This window comes from Chiloscyllium punctatum, chromosome 38 (genome assembly GCF_047496795.1).
Source record: "Chiloscyllium punctatum isolate Juve2018m chromosome 38, sChiPun1.3, whole genome shotgun sequence".
NCBI classification, from domain to species: Eukaryota; Metazoa; Chordata; class Chondrichthyes; order Orectolobiformes; family Hemiscylliidae; genus Chiloscyllium; species Chiloscyllium punctatum.
Window position 1 is genome coordinate 45,382,679 of NC_092776.1, and position 20,388 is coordinate 45,403,066.

Sequence of the window (20,388 nt, forward strand, 5' to 3'; positions counted from 1 at the left end):
CATTATTCTAGTCTGGTTTGACTTTCTAAGTAGACACAGGACTGATTGGCACAAAGCTCAGTTGGCTGGACGGTTGGTTTGCAAAGCAGAATGTACTACAGCTTGTGTTCAATTCCCCGCTGGCTAAGGTGACCATGATAATCCAGACTTCCCAACCTTAGCAGAGGTGTGACCACCCTCAGGTTAAACCACCACTTCTCTCAGAATGCAGCTCTATGACACTCTGGGTTGACAGTGATGTAATATTCCAGACTTCTATGTGACCTTAAAAAAAAAACAAAATTGATGACAACTTTTCAAAAAAAAAATTATGTCTCAGGAACTCCTATTGAACAGTTAGCCACAAGATGCTAAATGTCCTAATAGAGATCAAGTTTTGGAGACCAGACTGAAAATAATGTGAAGTGTTATGAACGCTAGATATTTGAAACACAAACAAAAAATGCTGCAAAAACTGAAGTCAAGCAACATCTGTGGAAAGAAAAACAGCTAACATTTCAGGTTGATGACCCATCAAAATGGCGTTAGTTATGCGAAAGTTATGTAAAACTGAAAAAGCACACATTTGAAGGCACTTGACTTCATACTTTATTTACATCTGAAACTGGAATCTAGTGGTATTAGGCTGTGGACTGTTTCCTTCTATTTACAATTAGTTTTCATATACATTACATCTGTAGTCAGTATGAAAATCTGTACAATAGAAAGCAAAATAAGAATTTCATTTAACTGAAAGGATATATAAATAAAAAATGTATAATTCAAAATATTTTGCACTCAATCTGTAGTACACTATTTACGTAACATGCCATTTCCTTTAAGAAACTTTAAAACAAATTAGAAGGTAAAAATTCCTACACATTTCATTTATACTCCAATAAGATGAATTCTACAGGGACTGTTTATTTAAGAATACAAGAAAATAAAGTACAAAGTCTTTCAAATAAAAAAACAGAAGTGTAAGAAAGTATACTTTGCAATTTGCACACAAAACAAATATTAAATTTACACAAATATGTCACCAAATTCATTGCAGAAATTACAAGTCAGGTTAGAAAAAAGCCTGATAATTAGCCCTCTGCCCTTTTGTGATTACTGACAAATAATCTCACTTTCTTTCCCCCCATTGTGAGCAGACAAGAGATCTGAGCAATGTATACATTGCTACAGCTTGTAGCTGTCAGCAGTTTTCATCACCTGATTTGAAATAAAAGTTACTGAATGTTATCATGGTTACATTCCAAGACTTGTGCAAAGCACTATGCCATTTTGGAGTTTTTTTATATATATTGCACATCATAAAACATACACAGTTATGAAAGTCAAGCCCACAGCACCTGTCTGAGGACAATCATAAAGCCTTCATCAGCTGAGAGATACTGACTTTTAACTGTCATAGTACAATATTTAGAAGTTTAATTTTGACATTCTACCATCTGTTTGTTGACCACCCTGCAGGCCTGGAAATGATACAACATCCCTAGTTCCATTGTTGAAAGCACCAGAAAAGCAGCTAATTACTGAAACAAAGGTCAATAAAAATATTCATAGTACAATTCAGTAGTTGAATAGAAAATGCCACAGTTCAGTAATTGAATATAAAAGATCTTTCTCAGGTTTACAAGAAACAGAAAATGCTTGAAAATATTAAAGAGGACGCTGTGAAATATTTCAACCCCAAGAACTTGCAGGCTGTTTACAGAACTTGTGGTTCTGTAAAGTAGGACATTACTGCTTTTGATGTTCTCTCAGCTTTGTCCTTTTACTTCAAAATCTTAGAAAGTAAAATAACCACATTAAAGAGTAAAAACCAGCTACTTCCCAAATAAGACTATCACTAAAACGCTACACACAATGGAGAAAAAAAAAATTCAAAATCCATTTGGTCCATATTAGGTAGTTTCTGGGAATCAGCTGGCTTCAGGAGGTACTTTGTGTACCATAAACACGGTACAGCAAGGTGATTGGTCTCTAAGTGCTCAGAAATATTACTATCAGTTTTCAATCTGCTAAATGAATTACTTTGCACAGGACTCAATTTTTCCTTTAATACTGACACTAGTGTAAACATTTCATTTTGTTGGACATAAGCCACGAAAGGATCAACTGCACCATAATACTTTTCCCATTAACAGGGATAAGATAGACAGATCTTTGGGTCATTCGCAGTCCAACAATATTCAGTCCTTTACCTCCAACAGACATCCACTTTAAGGAGATGCACTGAAGAAATTTCCATAAAGTATTGCTACACAATTAACTCCAACAAATTCCAGCTCATCTGATGTTGGGGCAGTCAATGTTCACAAAGGAATATTAACTTTTCAAGGCAGGACAGTGATTTTTCTCAACTTCCTTATTTTCCTTCATCAGTGAAGCAAACACCTGTGGATTATAAAAGAAAAAAATGAGACTTTGTTCACAAATGACCCAAAACTCCTCAATCTGATATTCAAATTAATCTGAAGACAGGTGCACTGCAGTATTAATAGCATCAGTAATTATGAAGGACTCAAAACAGACGGTAAAACTTTTTCTACAATCCAAATCCAGCAAACTCAAGACACAATTGTGAACTTAATGAGAAACATATACCAATGCTAGAAATTACCCTAGATGTATTATGCACAGCTACAACACCTTCACCAGATTAGCACAAAAGTTGTTACTACTTAATCCATTACTAATGATTGCATTTCAAAACTTTGCATCACCCCAAACCTCAGTCAGCAGAGCTTCATATATCTTTTCCCCCTTGCGGCTTTAAACTCTCCCATGACTACAGGAGGATAACTGAAATGCAGATTTCCCAGAGGTGCTCTCCCTTTGGATTTTGGAATGTTCTTTCACTTGCATCATGAGCAAAAATAATTTCTAATTTTCAAGTTAGTATTCCAGGACTAACCAAGACAGGATTATTTGTGCTTTCAGCAGCCAGAGTCAACTGCAAGACCATTTTCCTCACCAAATTTGTTTTTGACTTTACATTATAGTTGAAGTAAAAACAATTGTTCTGATTTATCCTGACCAACCACAATCTAATTCCTTTGATGGGAGGTGTTGATAAAAAAGTTTTGTTTACAAATTAAACACTCACTGATACCAATAAATTTCCAGTTAAATAATATTTTACATGATAAAATTATCTTTATCCACAACCAGTACTGTTAGAACAAAAAAGTATTGAATATAACAGATTTCTGAAAGGAAAACAAAATAAAATGCATAAAACACTGATCAGGCATCAATAGAAGGAGAATCTGAATTAATACCTTTGAACAATGCTCATAGAACAGAACTGGATGATAGAAATGCATAGCTTCCAAGTCCATACTTTTTCCATCACCAAGATGTACACCACATTGTAATATCCTTCTTTACCTCTGTTAGGCCAATTGAAATATTGCTGAAACTTTCACCCATGCTCTTATTACTCCAGACTTAACTATATTGCACTCCTGACTATCAGGAGTTATTGACTCAGTGTTCTTGTTTTTGGAGACAAAGTGTACAGTCATGGCAGCGCAGGCGGTGGAATGTTCCTCCTGCAGGATGTTTGAGGTAGGGGTGACCACCGATACTCCTGCCGACTTCGTCTGCAGGAAATGCAGTCAGATCCTGATCCTCACCGAACGAGTTAGGGAACTGGAACTGGAGCTGGATGAGCTGAGGATTATTCGAGAGGCTGAGAGGGTGATTGATAGAAGCTACAGGGACATAGTTACGCCGGAGAACAGAGGTAGCTGGGCAACAGTTAGAGGTGGGAAGGGGAAGAAGCAGGCAGTGCAGGGATCCCCTGTGGTCGTTCCCCTAAAAAATAAGTATACAGCTTTGGAAACTGTTGGGGGGGACAGCCTTGCAGGTGTAAGCTGCAGTGAAGGGGTCTGTGGCTCTGAGACTCAGAAGGGAAAGGGGGAGAAGAGGAGAGCGCTAGTTATTGGGGACTCTCTAGTTAGAGGGACGGACAGGCGGTTCTGTGGACAGGGGCGAGACTCTTGGATGGTTTGTTGCCTCCCGGGTGCTAGGGTCCGAGACGTCTCGGACCGTGTCTTCAGAATCCTTAAGGGGGAGGGTGTGCAGCCAGAAGTCGTGGTACACATTGGCACCAATGACATAGGTAGGAAGAGGGGTGGGGAGGTCATTCAAGAGCTCAAGGAGTTTGTCTGTCCTAGCTTTTAGCTTCCAGCCTGAGTCGTCATCTCTGGGTTGTTGCCGGTGCCACGTGACAGAGAGGCAAAGAATAGGGAGAGAGTGCAGTTGAACACGTGGCTGCAAGGATGATGTAGGAGGGAGGGCTTCCAATATTTGGACAATTGGACTGCATTCTGGGGAAGGTGGGACCTGTATAAACAGGACGGGTTGCACCTGAACCAGAAGGGCACCAATATCTTGGGGGGTAGGTTTGCTAGCACTCTTCGGGGGGGTTTAAACTAATTTGGCAGGGGGATGGGATCCGGACTTGTAGTCCAGCAAGTAAGCTAGCTGTGTGTCAGGATGCCCAAGACTGTAGGGAGGCTGTGGAGAAGGTAGCACTGACAGGGACTACTTGCGGACACAGAGATGGGCTCAAGTGCGTATACTTCAACACAAGGAGTATCAGAAATAAGGTGGGTGAGCTTAAGGCGTGGATCGGTACCTGGGACTATGATGTTGTGGCCATCACGGAAACATGGATAGATGAGGGACAGGAATGGCTGTTGGAGGTTCCTGGTTACAGATGTTTCAGTAAGATTAGGGAGGGTTGTAAAAAAGGAGGGGGGGTGGCATTGCTAATTAGAAATGGTATAACGGCTGCAGAAAGGAAGTTTGAGGGGGATCTGCCTCTGGAGGTAGTATGGGCTGAAGTCAGAAATAGGAAAGGTGCAGTCACCTTGTTGGGTGTTTATTATAGGCCCCCCAATAGCAGCAGAGATGTGGAGAAACAGATTGGGAAACAGATTTTGGAAAGGTGCAGAAGCCACAGGGTCGTAGTCATGGGCGACTTCAACTTCCCAAATATTGATTGGAAGCTCTTTAGATCAAGTAGATTGGATGGGGCGGTGTTTGTGCAGTGTGTCCAGGAAGCTTTTCTAACGCAGTATGTAGAGTGTCCAACCAGAGGGGAGGCCATATTGGATTTGGTACTCGGTAATGAACCAGGACAAGTGGTGGGCTTGTTAGTGGGTGAACATTTTGGTGATGGTGACCACAATTCTGTGACTTTCACCTTGGTTATGGAGAGAGATAGGTGCGCACAACAAGGAAGATTTTACAATTGGGGGAAGGGAAATTACGATGCTGTAAGACAGGATTTGAGGAGCATACGTTGGGAGCATAGGCTGTCAGGGAAGGATGTGGTGGAAATGTGGAACTTTTTCAAGGAGCAGATACGACGTGTCCTTGATATGTATGTACCGATCAGGCAGGAAAGAAGTGGTCGTGTGAGGGAGCCTTGGTTGACGAGGGAGGTTGAATGTCTAGTAAAGAGGAAGAAGGAGGCTTACATAAGGTTGAGGAAACAGGGTTCAGACAGAGCAGTGGAGGGATACAGGATAGCCAGAAGGGACCTGAAGAAAGGGATTAGGAGAGCTAAGAGAGGGCATGAAAAATCCTTGGCGGATAGGATCAAGGATAACCCCAAGGCATTCTATGCGTATGTGAGAAACCTGAGAATGACGAGAACGAGGGTAGGTCCGATCAAGGACAGTAGTGGGAGACTGTGTATTGAGTCGGAAGAGATAGGAGAGGTCTTGAACAAGTACTTCTCTTCAGTATTTACGAACGAGGGACCGTATTGTTGAAGAGGAGAGTGTGAAACGGACTGATAAGCTAGAAGAGATACCTGTTAGGAAGGAAGATGTGTTGGACATTTTGAACAACTTGAGGATAGACAAGTCCCCCGGGCCTGACGGGATATATCCTAGGATTATGTGGGAAGCAAGAGAGGAAATTGCAGTACCGTTGGCAATGATCTTCTCGTCTTCACTGGCAACGGGGGTGGTACCAGGGGACTGGAGAGTAGCGAATGTTGTGCCCCTGTTCAAAGAAGGGAATAGGGATAACCCCGGGAATTACAGGCCAGTTAGTCTTACTTCTGTGATAGGCAAAGTAATGGAAAGGGTACTGAGGGATAGGATTTACGAGTATCTGGAAAGACACTGCTTGATTAGGGACAGCCAGCACGGATTTGTGAAGGGTAGGTCTTGCCTTACAAGTCTTATTGAATTCTTCGAGGAGGTGACCAAGCATGTGGATGAGGGTAGAGCAGTGGATGTAGTGTACATGGATTTTAGTAAGGCATTTGATAAGGTTCCCCATGGTAGGCTTATGCAGAAAGTCAGGAGGCATGGGATAGAGGGAAATTTGGCCAATTGGATAGAAAACTGGCTAACCGGTCGAAGGCAGAGAGTGGTGGTAGATGGTAAATATTCAGCCTGGAGCCCAGTTACAAGTGGAGTTCCGCAGGGATAAGTTCTGGGTCCTCTGCTGTTTGTAATTTTTATTAATGACTTAGATGAGGGAGTCGAAGGGTGGGTCAGTAAATTTGCAGATGATACGAAGATAGGTGGAGTTGTGGACAGTGAGGAGGGCTGTTGTCGGCTGCAGAGGGACTTAGATATGATGCAGAGCTGGGCTGAGGAGTGGCAGATGGAGTTCAACCCTGCCAAGTGTGAGGTTGTCCATTTTGGAAGAACAAATAAGAATGCGGAATACAGGGTTAATGGTAGGGTTCTTAGTCAGGTGGAGGAACAGAGGGATCTTGGGGTCTATGTACATAGATCTTTGAAGGTTGCCACTCAGGTGGATAGAGTTTGTAAGAAGGCCTATGGAGTATTATCGTTCATTAGCAGAGGGATTGAATTCAAGAGTCGTGAAGTGATGTTGCAGCTGTACAGGACTTTGGTTAGGCCACAGTTGGAGTACTGTGTGCAGTTCTGGTCGCCTCACTTTAGGAAAGATGTGGAAGCTTTGGAGAGGGTGCAGAGAAGATTTACCAGGATGTTGCCTAGAATGGAGAGTAGGTCGTACAAGGATAGGTTGAGAGTTCTCGGCCTTTTCTCGTTGGAATGGCGAAGGATGAGGGGTGACTTGATAGAGGTTTATAAGATGATCAGAGGAATAGATAGAGTCGACAGTCAGAAACTTTTTCCCCGGGTACAACAGAGTGTTACAAGGGGACAAATTTAAGGTGAAGGGTGGAAGGTATAGGGGAGATGTCAGGGGTGGGTTCTTTACCCAGAGAGTGGTGGGGGCATGGAATGCACTGCCCGTGGGAGTGGTAGAGTCAAAATCATTGGCGACCTTTAAGCGGCATTTGGATAGGTACATGGATGGGTGCTTAATCTAGGTTAGAAGTTCGGCACAACATCGTGGGCCGAAGGGCCTGTTCTGTGCTGTATTGTTCTAATGTTCTATGTTCTATCAACCCATCTTTCAACATCCATAAAATTGGGCTCATCCAAAACTCTGGAAGCCATATCTTCATCTGCATTCAGCATCCATGACCCACCGATATTTCAATTTTATTATTAGTGCTTAGAATCGTCTATGACCTGCTGTCTATCCCCACACCGTCTACAACTAAGAACTCTGCATTCTTTCAACTCTAGTCCCTTATCCACAAAAGGGTGGTCTTTCAGCCACTATTGGTGAACATGCTTTCCAGCTGTCCTGCACTCTTATGGACCAGACCAAATCCCTTCAATATATGAAAACAGCCTAGAATCTAACTTCTTATTATGTAAAGATAAGTGTAAGGCATTCTGAAATTCAACTGGTCAAACTAAAACAAAACATACTTTATTCACACGCTATAAATAAAATACAGACAAAAATAAAATAATTGGTCTGATTGTTACAGTCAAAACATTAAATAATGTATATATGAACTACTAAATAACTGTTTCAATATAGTAACATCCCATAACACATCCTTGGCAAAGGCAAAGTCAATAAAATAGATTAGGTAAAAACAATAACTGCAGATGCTGGAAACCAGATTCTGGATTAGTGGTGCTGGAAGAGCACAGTAGTTCAGGCAGCATCCAAGGAGCTTCAAAATTGATGATTCGGGCAAAAGCCCTTCATCAGGAATAAAGGCAGTGAGCCTGAAGCGTGGAGAGATAAGCTAGAGGAGGGTGGGGGGGCTACTTTGTCCCCACCCCCACCCTCCTCTAGCTTATCTCTCCACGCTTCAGGCTCACTGCCTTTATTCCTGATGAAGGGCTTTTGCCCGAAACGTCAATTTTGAAGCTCCTTGGATGCTGTCTGAACTGCTGTGCCCTTCCAGCACCACTGATTTAGTAAAATAGATTGTCTAATGTGCAACTCTAGCAGGAGGACCCCACTTTTAGCTCTAAGGGGAGGGAGGAATAGGAGTTTCTTCATCTAGCTTCCCAACTGCTACTGAAGGCTAAAACTAAAAACAAACCTGCTCTCATGGGCGTTTGACTCCACCTATTCAGGCTACTTCTACTGTTCCAACATTTGTTTAAAAACTCAAGGCCTCACAAGCTGTTTACTTTATGGCTTTGGAGCAGACTGGTCTACACCTCTCTCAACCATTCTTCATATCAAAAGAGGACAAAATACTTCTCTCAAGCCATAGTATTGTCACAACTAAGCTCTGGAATTTCAACTGAGAAATTCTAAGCTCCTCTCCCCTCCTTGACAACACCTCATAGGAACCATTTCTTTGACTATGGTCTGTTTATTTATCCTAATATCTCCTTTATTTGGACTGAAGTCCGGTATTGAACACGTTATGAAACACATGAACCTAAGAAATAGGAGTAGGATTAGGCATTTAGCTTGTTCCTGCAGTCAAAGAGATTTGACTGATCTGATGTGACCTTAATGTCTGTTAAACTCAGCCTTGAAATATATACAATTACCCAAAGTTTGTGAGAAGATTTGTAGCTCGGGTGCTCGTTGTCGTGGTTCTCTTCGCCGAGCTGGAAATTTGTGTTGCAGACGTTTCGTCCCCTGTCTAGGTGACATCCTCAGTGCTTGGGAGCCTCCTGTGAAGCGCTTCTGTGATGTTTCCTCCGGCATTTGTAGTGGTTTGTATCTGCCGCTTCCGGTTGTCAGTTCCAGCTGTCTGCTGTAGTGGCTGGTATCTTGGTCCAGGTCAATGTGCTTATTGATTGAATCTGTGGATGAATGCCACGCCTCTAGGAATTGCCTGGTTGTTCTGTGTTTGGCTTGTCCTATAATAGTAGCGTTGTCCCAGTCGAACTCATGTTGCTTGTCATTGGAATGTGTGGCTACTAAGGATAGCTGGTCGTGTCGTTTCGTGGCTGGTTGGTGTTCATGGATGCGGATCGTTAGCTGTCTTCCTGTTTGTCCTATGTAATGTTTTGTGCAGTCCTTGCATGGGATTTTGTACTCTACATTGTTTTTGCTCGTGTTGCGTACCGGGTCCTTCGTCCTGGTGAGTTGTTGTCAGAGAGTGGCTGTTGGTTTGTGTGCTGTTATGAGTCCTAGTGGTCGCAGTAGTCTGGCTGTCAGTTCAGAAATGCTCCTGATGTATGGTAGTGTGGCTAGTCCTTTGGGTTGCGGCATGAACTATGAAAGCAACCACCCCAACACACACAAAAGAAGTTGCATCAAGACACTATTCAAAAGGGCCACAACACACTGCAGTACACCAGAACTGTAAAAAAAAAAGAGGAAGAAGAACACCTATACAAGGTATTCGCCAAAAACGGATACCCCCGCAATTTCATCAACAGATGCCTAATGGAAAGACAACGGAACGAGGACATGCCGCAACCCAAAGGACTAGCCACACTATCATACATCAGGAGCATTTCCGAACTGACAGCCAGACTACTGCGACCACTAGGACTCATAACAGCACACAAACCAACAGCCACTGTCAGAAAACAACTCACCAGGACGAAGGACCCGATACCCAGCATGAGCAAAACCAATGTAGTGTACAAAATCCCATGCAAGGACTGCACAAAACACGACATAGGACAAACAGGAAGACAGCTAATGATCCGCATCCATGAACACCAACTAGCCACGAAACGACACGACCAGCTATCCTTAGTAGCCACACACTCAGACGACAAGCAACATGAGTTCGACTGGGACAACACTACTATTATAGGACAAGCCAAACAGAACAGCCAGGGAATTCCGAGAGGCGTGGCATTCATCCACAGATTCAAATCAATAAGCACAGTGACCTGGACCAATATACCAGCTACTGCAGCAGACAGCTGGAACTGACAACCGGAAGCGGCAGATACAAATCACTATAAATGCCGGAGGATACATCACAGAAGTGCTTCACAGGAGGCTCCCAAGCACTGAGGATGTCACCTAGACAGGGGACGAAACGTCTGCAACACTAATTCCCAGCTCGGCCAACATAACCACAACAACAATTACCCAACCACATTGATCAGCAAGAAGAAAAAGAACTCCAAATACTAATGACTTGCAGAGAAGAAATTCCAACTCAGTCTTAAATTTTTCTTCTGAAATTGTGCCAATTCCAGATTCCCCCAGGAAGGGAAACATCCTCTTTGCGTTTACCCTTAAAATCTTATATTTCGATAAGGTCACCTCTCATTCTCAACTCCAGTGAATGGCATATCCATGCTATTTTTCACAAAACCAAATATTCTTGAATATTCAGTTTGGAGCCTTGGTCACCTTGCAACCAAGTATCGCTAATGCTACCATATCGACTTATTTCTATTTGTGGCAATTAACTCATCATATAACAAATGAAATTTCATCACCTTCTTCAATCAATTGAACAGAAGTAAAAAGGAGTCTAAACAATATCAAAAGATCAAATAAATATTACAGATAACAAAGCCTTAAGGAACATAAAAGTGATCGAAGTTGTCCCACTAATATTCATCACAAGTGAAGCAAGAACAAAATAGATGTCACTACAAATAAAATCTTTAGTGTCTGATCCATAGAGAGAACGAATTTATATTTCAAAGGACAAACAACTCGTGCTCAAGTATATGTAAATTAATTGTTCAAGCTTCGCTCTTGTAGTTTGTTATAAGTGACTTAATTGGTGAGACATAAAGCCTGTGTTGCTGTTAACTGTACACCTTTACATTTCAAACATTTTCCACATTAATAATACATTCTATGCCAGTAATAGTTTTAAACTTAATATTCTATTCCTTAACTATGCATTTCCTCACCTGTGTCCATTTTTTGTTGCTGCTGTGCATTTGAACAGTAGTGATGCAAGCAAAAAGTTTTTCTGATGTGATGTCTTCAGGCAGTTTGGTAAGGAATTGAGCTATATGAATAAAGTCCATTTGCACTAAAATGTCCTCATACAATTTGAGGATGCCTAATGCTGTCCGAAAAAGAAACTCTTCGCCATCACGGCAAAATACATCCCAGACTCGACAAGCTAGATCCAGAGGCAGTGACTTACTATATAGTGTAAATATCCTACAATTTAAAGAGCACAATAATCGAAATGAATACAATGGCTGTAGTCACAATTCTTAAATGTATAATGAGACTTCTTCTATGCATTTCAAATTGTGTACACATTCATGTAAGAAATGAAATCTAACTTGTCAGATTCACTCAACTATTTTAAAGGGTTAAACTCTTACACTGGAAATCTATTTGTTAGCATATTTACTACACCCTAACTCTTAACTGCATTATTATTACTGGAAATTTAAAATGCAAAGATATGAACACTGCACTTACCAGTCTATAAGGTAGATATCTGGAGTCAAATTATTTTTCATGAAATGTGAAAAGAGTTTTGGAAGATTTTCTTCAAAAAACACTTCAAATGATGCAAAATATTTCAGCATCTGAGAAGAGTATTTTTTAAAAGTATTTAAAGTTGTAGACATTTTTAAAACATCTTTCAAACAATTTTATAATTTGCCATAATAAACAAGCTTTTGAAAATGATCTCTCTCAAAGAGAATAACTCAGTTAGCTTGCATTAAGCAAGGTCTGAATGTTTCTCTGTATTTCGCTTTTAATTACAATTATATTAAGATTGGGATGATTCCAACAAGACAGATATTAGAAAACATACATAAGAACACTGGCTACTAGGTTCATCGTGATGATGAATTCATCTAAGCAGTTACCGTATGACATATTGAAATCCCAGTGGGCAGTCCATTTCATTAAGTGAACAGATTTCACACTGGAAAAGAACGGCAACATGATTCAGTTACAAATGTTCCCTGGAATATAATTTCGATTTTTTCTCCAGTTTTTCTCCTCCTGCCAAGGAAAATGCTCACCCTCTGATGTATCTCTATGAAAATGTTGTCCTGCCCAATTTGTATTGGAACACACACAAGTATGCCATGTTATTTGACTTGTTGGAAGGATTATAGTCAAATCCACTATAATCTCACTTGAAGCACAAAGTCAAATTCCAAGGGGAGATCAAGAAATAGCAAAAGAAAAACAGATCGACTCCCACTTGCCCAGGGTTGAAGGTCATTACACAGCCCTCATTTTTGTAGTAGTTTAACAGCTGCTAACATAAAGATAAACAAGGAATTAGGTGAGTTTACAGATTCTAATGGGTCATTACTACAATGGTGTCATGCTTACTTACTAGTCCTCAAGGAGATCATATTCCTTCAGGTTGAAGATTATTTCCTCACATTTTTTAAATTAGTGTTTGCTGCAATCAATATCAACCTATCCTCCACATAATAGCTGTTTTTTTTTTAAAAAGGAAGATGGTGAATACATTCATATTTGAGTGATGTTCAACACATGTTGTGTTATGGAATAGATGGTGATGTGTTTGTAGGTGGATTTTCCCAGACCATGCATCCTCAATCATGTCAGTGGGATTAAGTAGCAAGATGATTTCTTTTCCCTCATGGAGGGAGCAGGAGCAGAAAAATAAATGCACAATTTTTTGACTCAGAGGAGTGAGTGCTTGTTTTTTTTTAAACAGGCAATTCTTTTTGAAGTACTGTATTGTACTAAATTCATCTGAATCACAAACTAGTGCTGTCTGATTTCTCTGGACTCACACACTGACTATTTTAAGATATTTCCTGTATCGTTGAAATGGACAAACAGGAGTGTAAACTTTTCACGGAAGGAATAGGCACTAATGCATAATTTGCCATTTAAACTTAGCCAAACATACATCAGACTATTAAGATTTATGGCTTAAACAGTCATTTTTCCTATAGTATATCGTGAAACAAACCTAATTCTATTGTCAGTAGCTCCACTGATTTTAGGTGGCATTAGCCCTCCCACATACAATAGAAACAACATGTTCCAAATATCTGCACTGTACAATAACTTTACCATGCTATGATCCACACGGAAAAATGCCAGCTGACAAGGTTTGTTTAATAGGTTGGCAAAGGCTATAAACGCATCTGCTTCTTCCAAATTGAGGATGAGCACTGCAGCAACGAAAGACATTCCTTGGACCTGCAGGAAATGGCATGGTTATAATTGACTGATTTGTTCAAATGAAATTATGATCTGGCTGAACAGTGCTGAATCCAAGCATGCAGAATTTCATCCACAGTCACCACGTCCTTTTTACAGATTTTATCACCTGCATTGCCCCTTTAAACTTTTTTTTAAAAATCTGTTCCAGCAACAGGGAGCCAAGAATCTGTTTTCGTTAACCTTTAGGAAACGCAACTAGAGTAACAGATTGGAGGGCGGGAATATTTCAGCTCCTTTGAGACTTAAAAGGGTTCAGAAAAGATTTACAAGGATTGGAGGGTTGGAAGATTTGAGCTACAGGGAGAGGCTAAATAGGCTGAGGCGGTTTTCTCTGGAGTGTCTGAGGCAGAGGGGTGACCTCATATAGGTTTATAAAGTAATGAGGAGCATGGATAGGATAAATAGAAAAAGTCTCTTTTCCCTGGGGTGGGGGAGTCCAGAACCAGAGGGCAATTGTTTAGAGTGAGAGGGGCAGGATCTAAAGAGAATCTAAGCGGCAACTTTTTGACACGGAGGGTGGTGTGTGTATGGAATGAGCTGCCAGAGGAAGTGGAGGAGGTTGGTACAATTGCAACATTTAAAAGGCATCTGGATGGGCATATGAATAGGAAGGGTTTAGATGGATAAGGGCCAAGTGCTGGCAAATGAGTCTAGATTATGTTGGGATATCTGGTCAGCATGGACGAGTTGGACCAAAGGGTCTGTTTCCGTGCTGTGCATCTTGATGACTCTTTGACTATATTGATTATTACAAAGCTATTTCCAGGGTCAGACAAGTTTAACAAATGCTTTAATGGCAAATCTTGGTTTATTTGGAAATTTAGATGCAACTGACCTGAAGAAATAAAATTAAAAACTGAATACTTCACCTGCACCTAAGGATAGTCTGGAGTGTTGTTTTCTTACTGAAATTGTTGCTTGAAGTGCTACTTATTGTCATTCAAAATGAATCAGTTTTTTGACTTATCAACAGGTTAGTTTCATCATAATGTTCGTCAAGATATGGCAAGGTGACAACTATATAGTTACACTATTGCACTGGCAACTCAAACATGGTGAGTTTGCGTCCAACTCGAAATGATCAAACTCTATTCAATAATCATGGTGATTTGTGGATTAGCACTGGAAACAATTCACCAAAAAAAAAAGCTAGATTAATGTAATGCCCTTTAGAGAAGGAACCTACACTTCCAGGATAAGCCTACACATGATTCCAGTCCTATATTATTACAAAGGCCCAATGCTCTCAGGATAGAAAGTAACAACTATCAGCCATTCCCCCCCGCCCCAAAATGTTTTGCATTTTAAAACATTAAAAGAATTCATTCAAGTTTACAATATCTACTTTCCACGTCAAGAGGAAAGTATTGATAGAATCCCTTTGTAAAAATATTATACAAGCAGATGTGAGTCAACTTCAGACTACAAGGTTAGTTTATAAAGCAGCAGACTGGGACCACATACAGCAGGTAGTTAGTGCCTCTGTACACATTGCAGGCTAAACAATAAATCTCTAACTTGTGTACTGGCAGGATACAAAACCCATGGGACTATAACGCATGTGGACAACAGACCAAAAATATCAAAATCTTTGCACTATTTCTGAATTTCAATCCTGTAAAAGCTGCTTTACAAGTATCACCTTCATGCCTGCATTTGCCCTCAAAATATAAAATATATGCATACCAATATAAGTGGTTCACTAAAACAATTCTAGCACATAGGAACACTACTTGTAAAATTTTGATTGCAAATAACAATCACAAAAGATTAAGTACTTACATATCCCACATCAGGCCTGTAGCAGGTATATGCTCCAAGGACACTATGCAAAAGATCGTGATATGGTCCACCCTTTGAATACAATACAGGAGGGCATTCAAGTCTTAACAACATAAATTACAGAAAAATACACATTTTTCATTGTAATATTTCCCCACCTGCCCTCCCTGAAACTGACTGATACTACACATCCTAATGGTTGATTCACACCACGATCACAGAATTAAATTTCTTACAGTAACCTCACCCGGTGTCCTATTCATCTGCAGGCATTGACACCGCCAAACTAACTGCAAGGATTTTGCAGAAAGAGAGAGAATACATTGAACAATTCATGTTCTTCTATTCCATTATTCCTCCTCCACTCCCTCACCTTTCTGCTTTACCTGAAAGGTAGTCAATTATTTCTGTACAGATCTACAAGAAACTGATTGGTATTTTGTTATAATGTTAAAAGAAAATCCAGTCAACTTGGTCTTTTGGAAGCTACAAATATGTAAGGCTTAGTTTAATATTTTAACCTAACAAGAATAACGTACAGCTTAGAAAGCAAACAAAAAAGATGAGCAAGGCCTGGATGGTTATTTTGACAAAAATTCTGGCAACAATTTGAAGGGCCAAATGGCCTTTTTCTGTGTTACAACAGCCATGATTAAAACTTTGACTGCTCTTTTGATTTGTGAATACTTAGTATAATTACAAACCTTTTGGAAAATGTAGAGTGAAGGGAATGTACGGGATATGTCCAGCTTTATCAGTTCAAGACTGGCCTCTCGATCAGCCCTTGATGCTCCAGATTCTGGAAACCAACAGAAACAAATCATTTCTGAAAGGTGCAATGTCAACTGAAGTTTACATTGTCTTAACTGACAAGAGAATTGAGTTTTTTGTGATGGTCTTTTTCCAAATGAACTTTGGAAGCTCCTTGATTGAGTACATGCATAATACAAACTAAATGTGCACAATTTCCCAGGTGTATGAATTACCTTCTCATACTTATGGCAACAATGCTGAACAAAATGTTTACCAAGGTTACAGCTTTATGTTGACTTAGTGAGATTTCTCGTAGTTCCAGCATCTGCCATTTGGAAATAAATGCTTGGACTGCAACATTAACAATTCTCTCAAATAGCAGGAAGAAAAAAAACAAAATCGCACATGCTCCAGCCTACACTGATAGCAAACTTCAAATATAAAGGCCCAAATGCTGTATGTACTTAATTTTGCAAACTAAAAAGTTCATTGCTGACATTCAAGTTGGTCATTCACTAAGGTTTCGGGTGTCAAGGAGTGAGAAGCAGTTTTTGTTGTAGGGCAGTATCTTAGCCATCAAGTCACTCCAGGGTTTGGATAAATTCTCCAGCCTTAGGTAATTTCAATCTCCTTTTTAGACAGCTGGTGGTTGTAGCACCCATTTGAAATTATGATATGGTTCTGGGTCCCCTGCATTACACTGAATCATGAGGCTAAGTGATTAATCCACAGCTTTCAAGATCGGATCTTGAGTCTTCACTCCAATGATTTCCCATTTTCTCCACTGCAACCTTGGAAGTTGCGAGTAAAATCACAATAGCCTCTATTCCATCAGAAGTTCTAAGGTAAATGGTAGAATCCAGGAGCATCATCGATATTCAAATCCAAATTGCTTGGGCCTGGTAATATTCTGATTATTGCAGCTTTTCTTGCAATGGCTTATGAGATATGGAAGGGCATGGAGCCATATTGTCTGTGTTAGTTTCAGTACATCTAACGAGGAATCTCCAAGTGTTCAGCTACCTATCAGCGAGATTTGTGCACATAATTCCTGACTATGCTGTACTGAACTATTAATTGTAACTGGTCATGCAGAGATTTCAGCTGTTACTTTTGAAGTGCTCAAGGTTCATTAATTTTCTAAACATTACACAAGCTTTTCATCAAGCTTTTTCAAATTTGTTTTACTTAAGTTAAAGCTAAATGAAATACTTTCTAAAATAAAACTGTATTTTGCACTGTTTTAACCATATTGATGACCTCTCATGCTTATTCCAAATTGAAAAATATTTCAGTGAAAGCTGATAGCCCGAACAAGATTCAAGCATGTATAATATAACCATTTTCAATTGAATACAAGTGGATTAGTCTGACTTGGTCACCAGAGCAGAAATAAGAGGTCGATGTTAGCAGATCAAAGGTCTAATAAAGCAAGAAAACAAAATACTCAGCATTTGAAGAGCAAACCACAAATCATAAACGTCACTGCTGCTGCATGCAGCTTAGGGTGATCTATAAATAATGGAAGGAGACAACAGCAAAGAGGACTATTTTGCTACTCTGCATTGACAATTTGTTAATTTATTTCTAAGAGATACTTCAGGAGTTAACTTACCTTCAGTTTCATTCTCTGATCCGACATCATTGAAGTTTTTCCAACGTTCCTTCGCTCTAGACAGGAAGATTTCATAAAGCTCTATGAAATGGAAACACACTATAAACAATTAAGGCCAATTTTTAACAAGTTAATTTCTACACCTTTGGACTGAGTCAACCAGATCCAGGGCACCAGACAAAACCATTTTAAAAACCGTTTCTACAGGCAGGGTGTGACACTGTGATTCAGTGCTGGCCCCTTTTGGAAGCCATGCTGTCCTATTTACTTTCTTCTCAGCAGAATTATTGAATTCAAGAGCTAGTCACATGAGGGAACGTGGATACAAAACAAAATTTGCGCTGTTCTATTTGCCATTTCAGTGAAAAGTTTGAATATTGTGAAGGTAAAAAATCTCAATACCAGGTTATAGACCAATGGATTTAATTGGAAGCACACTAGCTTTTGGAGCGGCGCTCCTTCCTCAGGTGAATCACCTGAAGGAGCAGCACTCTGAAAGCTAGTGTGCTTCCAATTAAACCTGTTGGACCATAACCTGGTATTGAGATTTTTTAAACTTTGTACACCCCAGCCCAACACCGGCATCTCCAAATCATGAATATTGTGAAGGGAGTGCTAAATTATTTCCAAATCTGGTTGTTTGAAAGAACTTCATTCCCTTAACACAGGGATAACTAGTGGTACTTAGAAATAAGCTAAAATTAGATCTAGTATAGCTGGGATAACTTCTGGATTGTTGGATAAATTATGTCGCTACATAGTAGCTCAGTGGTTAGCAATGCCACTTCACAGCACCTGGGACGAGGGTTCAATTCCACTCCTGGCGATTGTCTGCGTGTTTGCACATTCTCCCACGTCTGTGTGGGTTTCTTCTGGGTGCTCTGGTTTCCTCCCATTGTTCAAAGATTTGCAGGTTAGATGGATTGGCCATGCTAAATTGCCCCGTAGTGTCCAGGGATGTGCAGGCTAGATGAATTAGCCACAGTGCTGGTTTAGGTGGAATGCTCTTTGGAGGGTCGGAGCAGACTCGGTGGACCGCACTATAGGGGTTCTATGATATGCTGCACAACAATATCCTATATAAGATCAATGAATTCATAATGATTGCATCTATGAATCAGAGGCATATGATTAGGGTGTAAATTCAACCATAATCTGCAGTTATAGAGCAGCTCAGTTGGGATGGCAGTAGGATTATAATAATTGAGGTCAGATCTTGGATACTACTGGGGAAAACCATCAAGAGTTCCTTTTCCTGGTCTAACCTCTGATCTTTAGTGCAACAGGAATCAAAGTCAATCACCTGTCTTTAAATCCACTAACCAGAGCCACTTATGCACAAAATACTCTTAGATAGTACAAGAGGGCTGTCAAAACAATACATTTGCTACACTGTGTTGAAAGTACAATATATTTTGTTTCTTTTTCAAGATGCAGAGTAATTATATAAAAGATTCAGAGTGTACATACCATGAGTGATATTCAGTTCATTACCAACAGCCAAACTCCATACTTTCCCTCGAACACTTGGTGGAATACCCTGCCACCATAATTCACGCACCTTCCGTGTATTTCGACTAAGTAGGAGAAACAAAAGGATATTAGACTTGCACAACTGTCACCATTAAAGAGGTATTGTTTTTCAATAAAAGCCTACTTACATGGTCTCCCAGTTGGGAAGAATATCTGTATTCCAAATAATCATAGCATGAGCAATGCTCTCTTCTTGTTTGAATCGTTCCTTCATAATTCTTTTCCTTCGTTGTGCTTCTTTAATTTCTGAATCAAATTAAAAGTTCCCAAGAACACTGATTACTGTTCACAAGTGGCAAATAATTAGTGCAAAATTCTAGATTGAATTCCTCCCTTGAAGGATTACAATTTGTTTTCAGAGCTGTAATTGTACATCATTGACCATCTGTGATGAAACTTGAAGCTAGCCTGCAAAGACAGCTCTGTATGATTGCGCTTTCCAGTCACCATCTCTTTCAAATCTCCCACTTCTGCTCTCTCCCTACACAAGGACAGCAAGGTTGTCGTCTCCATGAGGCATAATATGGTTAGGTTCAGGAACTGAATTTGCATTTTATTCTTCCAAGCTACTGATTATTGGCACCCTACACAGTGTTAAAAAGTATAAATAAGTTAACTCCGTAAATGATAGAATCATAAGATTCCTTTTGCATGATAGTGTTTAATTGTAGAGATTGAATCTCAGTCTATTTCACATATCTCACTATATCATGCTCAGTACCTCGCTTCTTTGCCTCTGCCACCATCTCATCGTATTCTTGTCTGTGCCGCTGAGCCTCCTCTGCTGACTTTGCAGGTAAATGGCTGCAACAGAAATTTTTCTGATAAATATTGGAGGGACATTTTAATATCAAACATTAGGACGAAAACTTTACTATGTGCAAACAGAGTAATTTCTCCATTCAAAATACATTCAGATTCCTATTAGCCAGCTATTTAAAACTTGCTCAGGATACAACATTTTTTAATTCAACACCGGCCTTGGCATCTAAAATCTGGCTTTGCCTCTACACGCTATAAGTTATGAAAGCATTTACTAGAACAGTACCTGTTTCAAACCCAGAACTTTATAAGGGAGGCAAAGTAATGTGTGCACTCCCACTTCTAGGTTATTGACATATTTTTGTTGTGGGTGGTAATAGTGGTTCAAAATGTTTTCCAAAGATTAATTTAAAAGATGGCACAATCCTTCATTTTCATCTTCTTTCACTTGGGACATGAACTTGGATAGGGACTTAATGACACAAAAGACTTCCCTTAAT

The 20,388-nt window shown here is 40.0% G+C and overlaps 1 protein-coding gene across 2 annotated transcripts in view; it reads right to left on the reverse strand.

The window, feature by feature from the left end:
* Positions 1-570: 570 nt before the first annotated feature.
* Positions 571-20,388, reverse strand: part of tbc1d12b (TBC1 domain family, member 12b) — a 90,330-nt gene continuing 70,512 nt past the window's right edge. For both annotated transcript variants that reach the window (XM_072557768.1, XM_072557769.1), the window contains 10 exons: positions 19,848-19,930; positions 19,255-19,372; positions 19,064-19,170; positions 17,594-17,674; positions 15,930-16,024; positions 15,226-15,297; positions 13,291-13,419; positions 11,695-11,804; positions 11,166-11,424; positions 571-2,385 (listed from right to left, as the gene is read on the reverse strand). In XM_072557768.1, the coding sequence (XP_072413869.1) occupies positions 2,317-2,385; positions 11,166-11,424; positions 11,695-11,804; positions 13,291-13,419; positions 15,226-15,297; positions 15,930-16,024; positions 17,594-17,674; positions 19,064-19,170; positions 19,255-19,372; positions 19,848-19,930 (1,123 nt within the window). In that variant the 3' untranslated portion in view covers positions 571-2,316. The remainder of the gene's footprint in view (positions 2,386-11,165; positions 11,425-11,694; positions 11,805-13,290; positions 13,420-15,225; positions 15,298-15,929; positions 16,025-17,593; positions 17,675-19,063; positions 19,171-19,254; positions 19,373-19,847; positions 19,931-20,388) is intronic.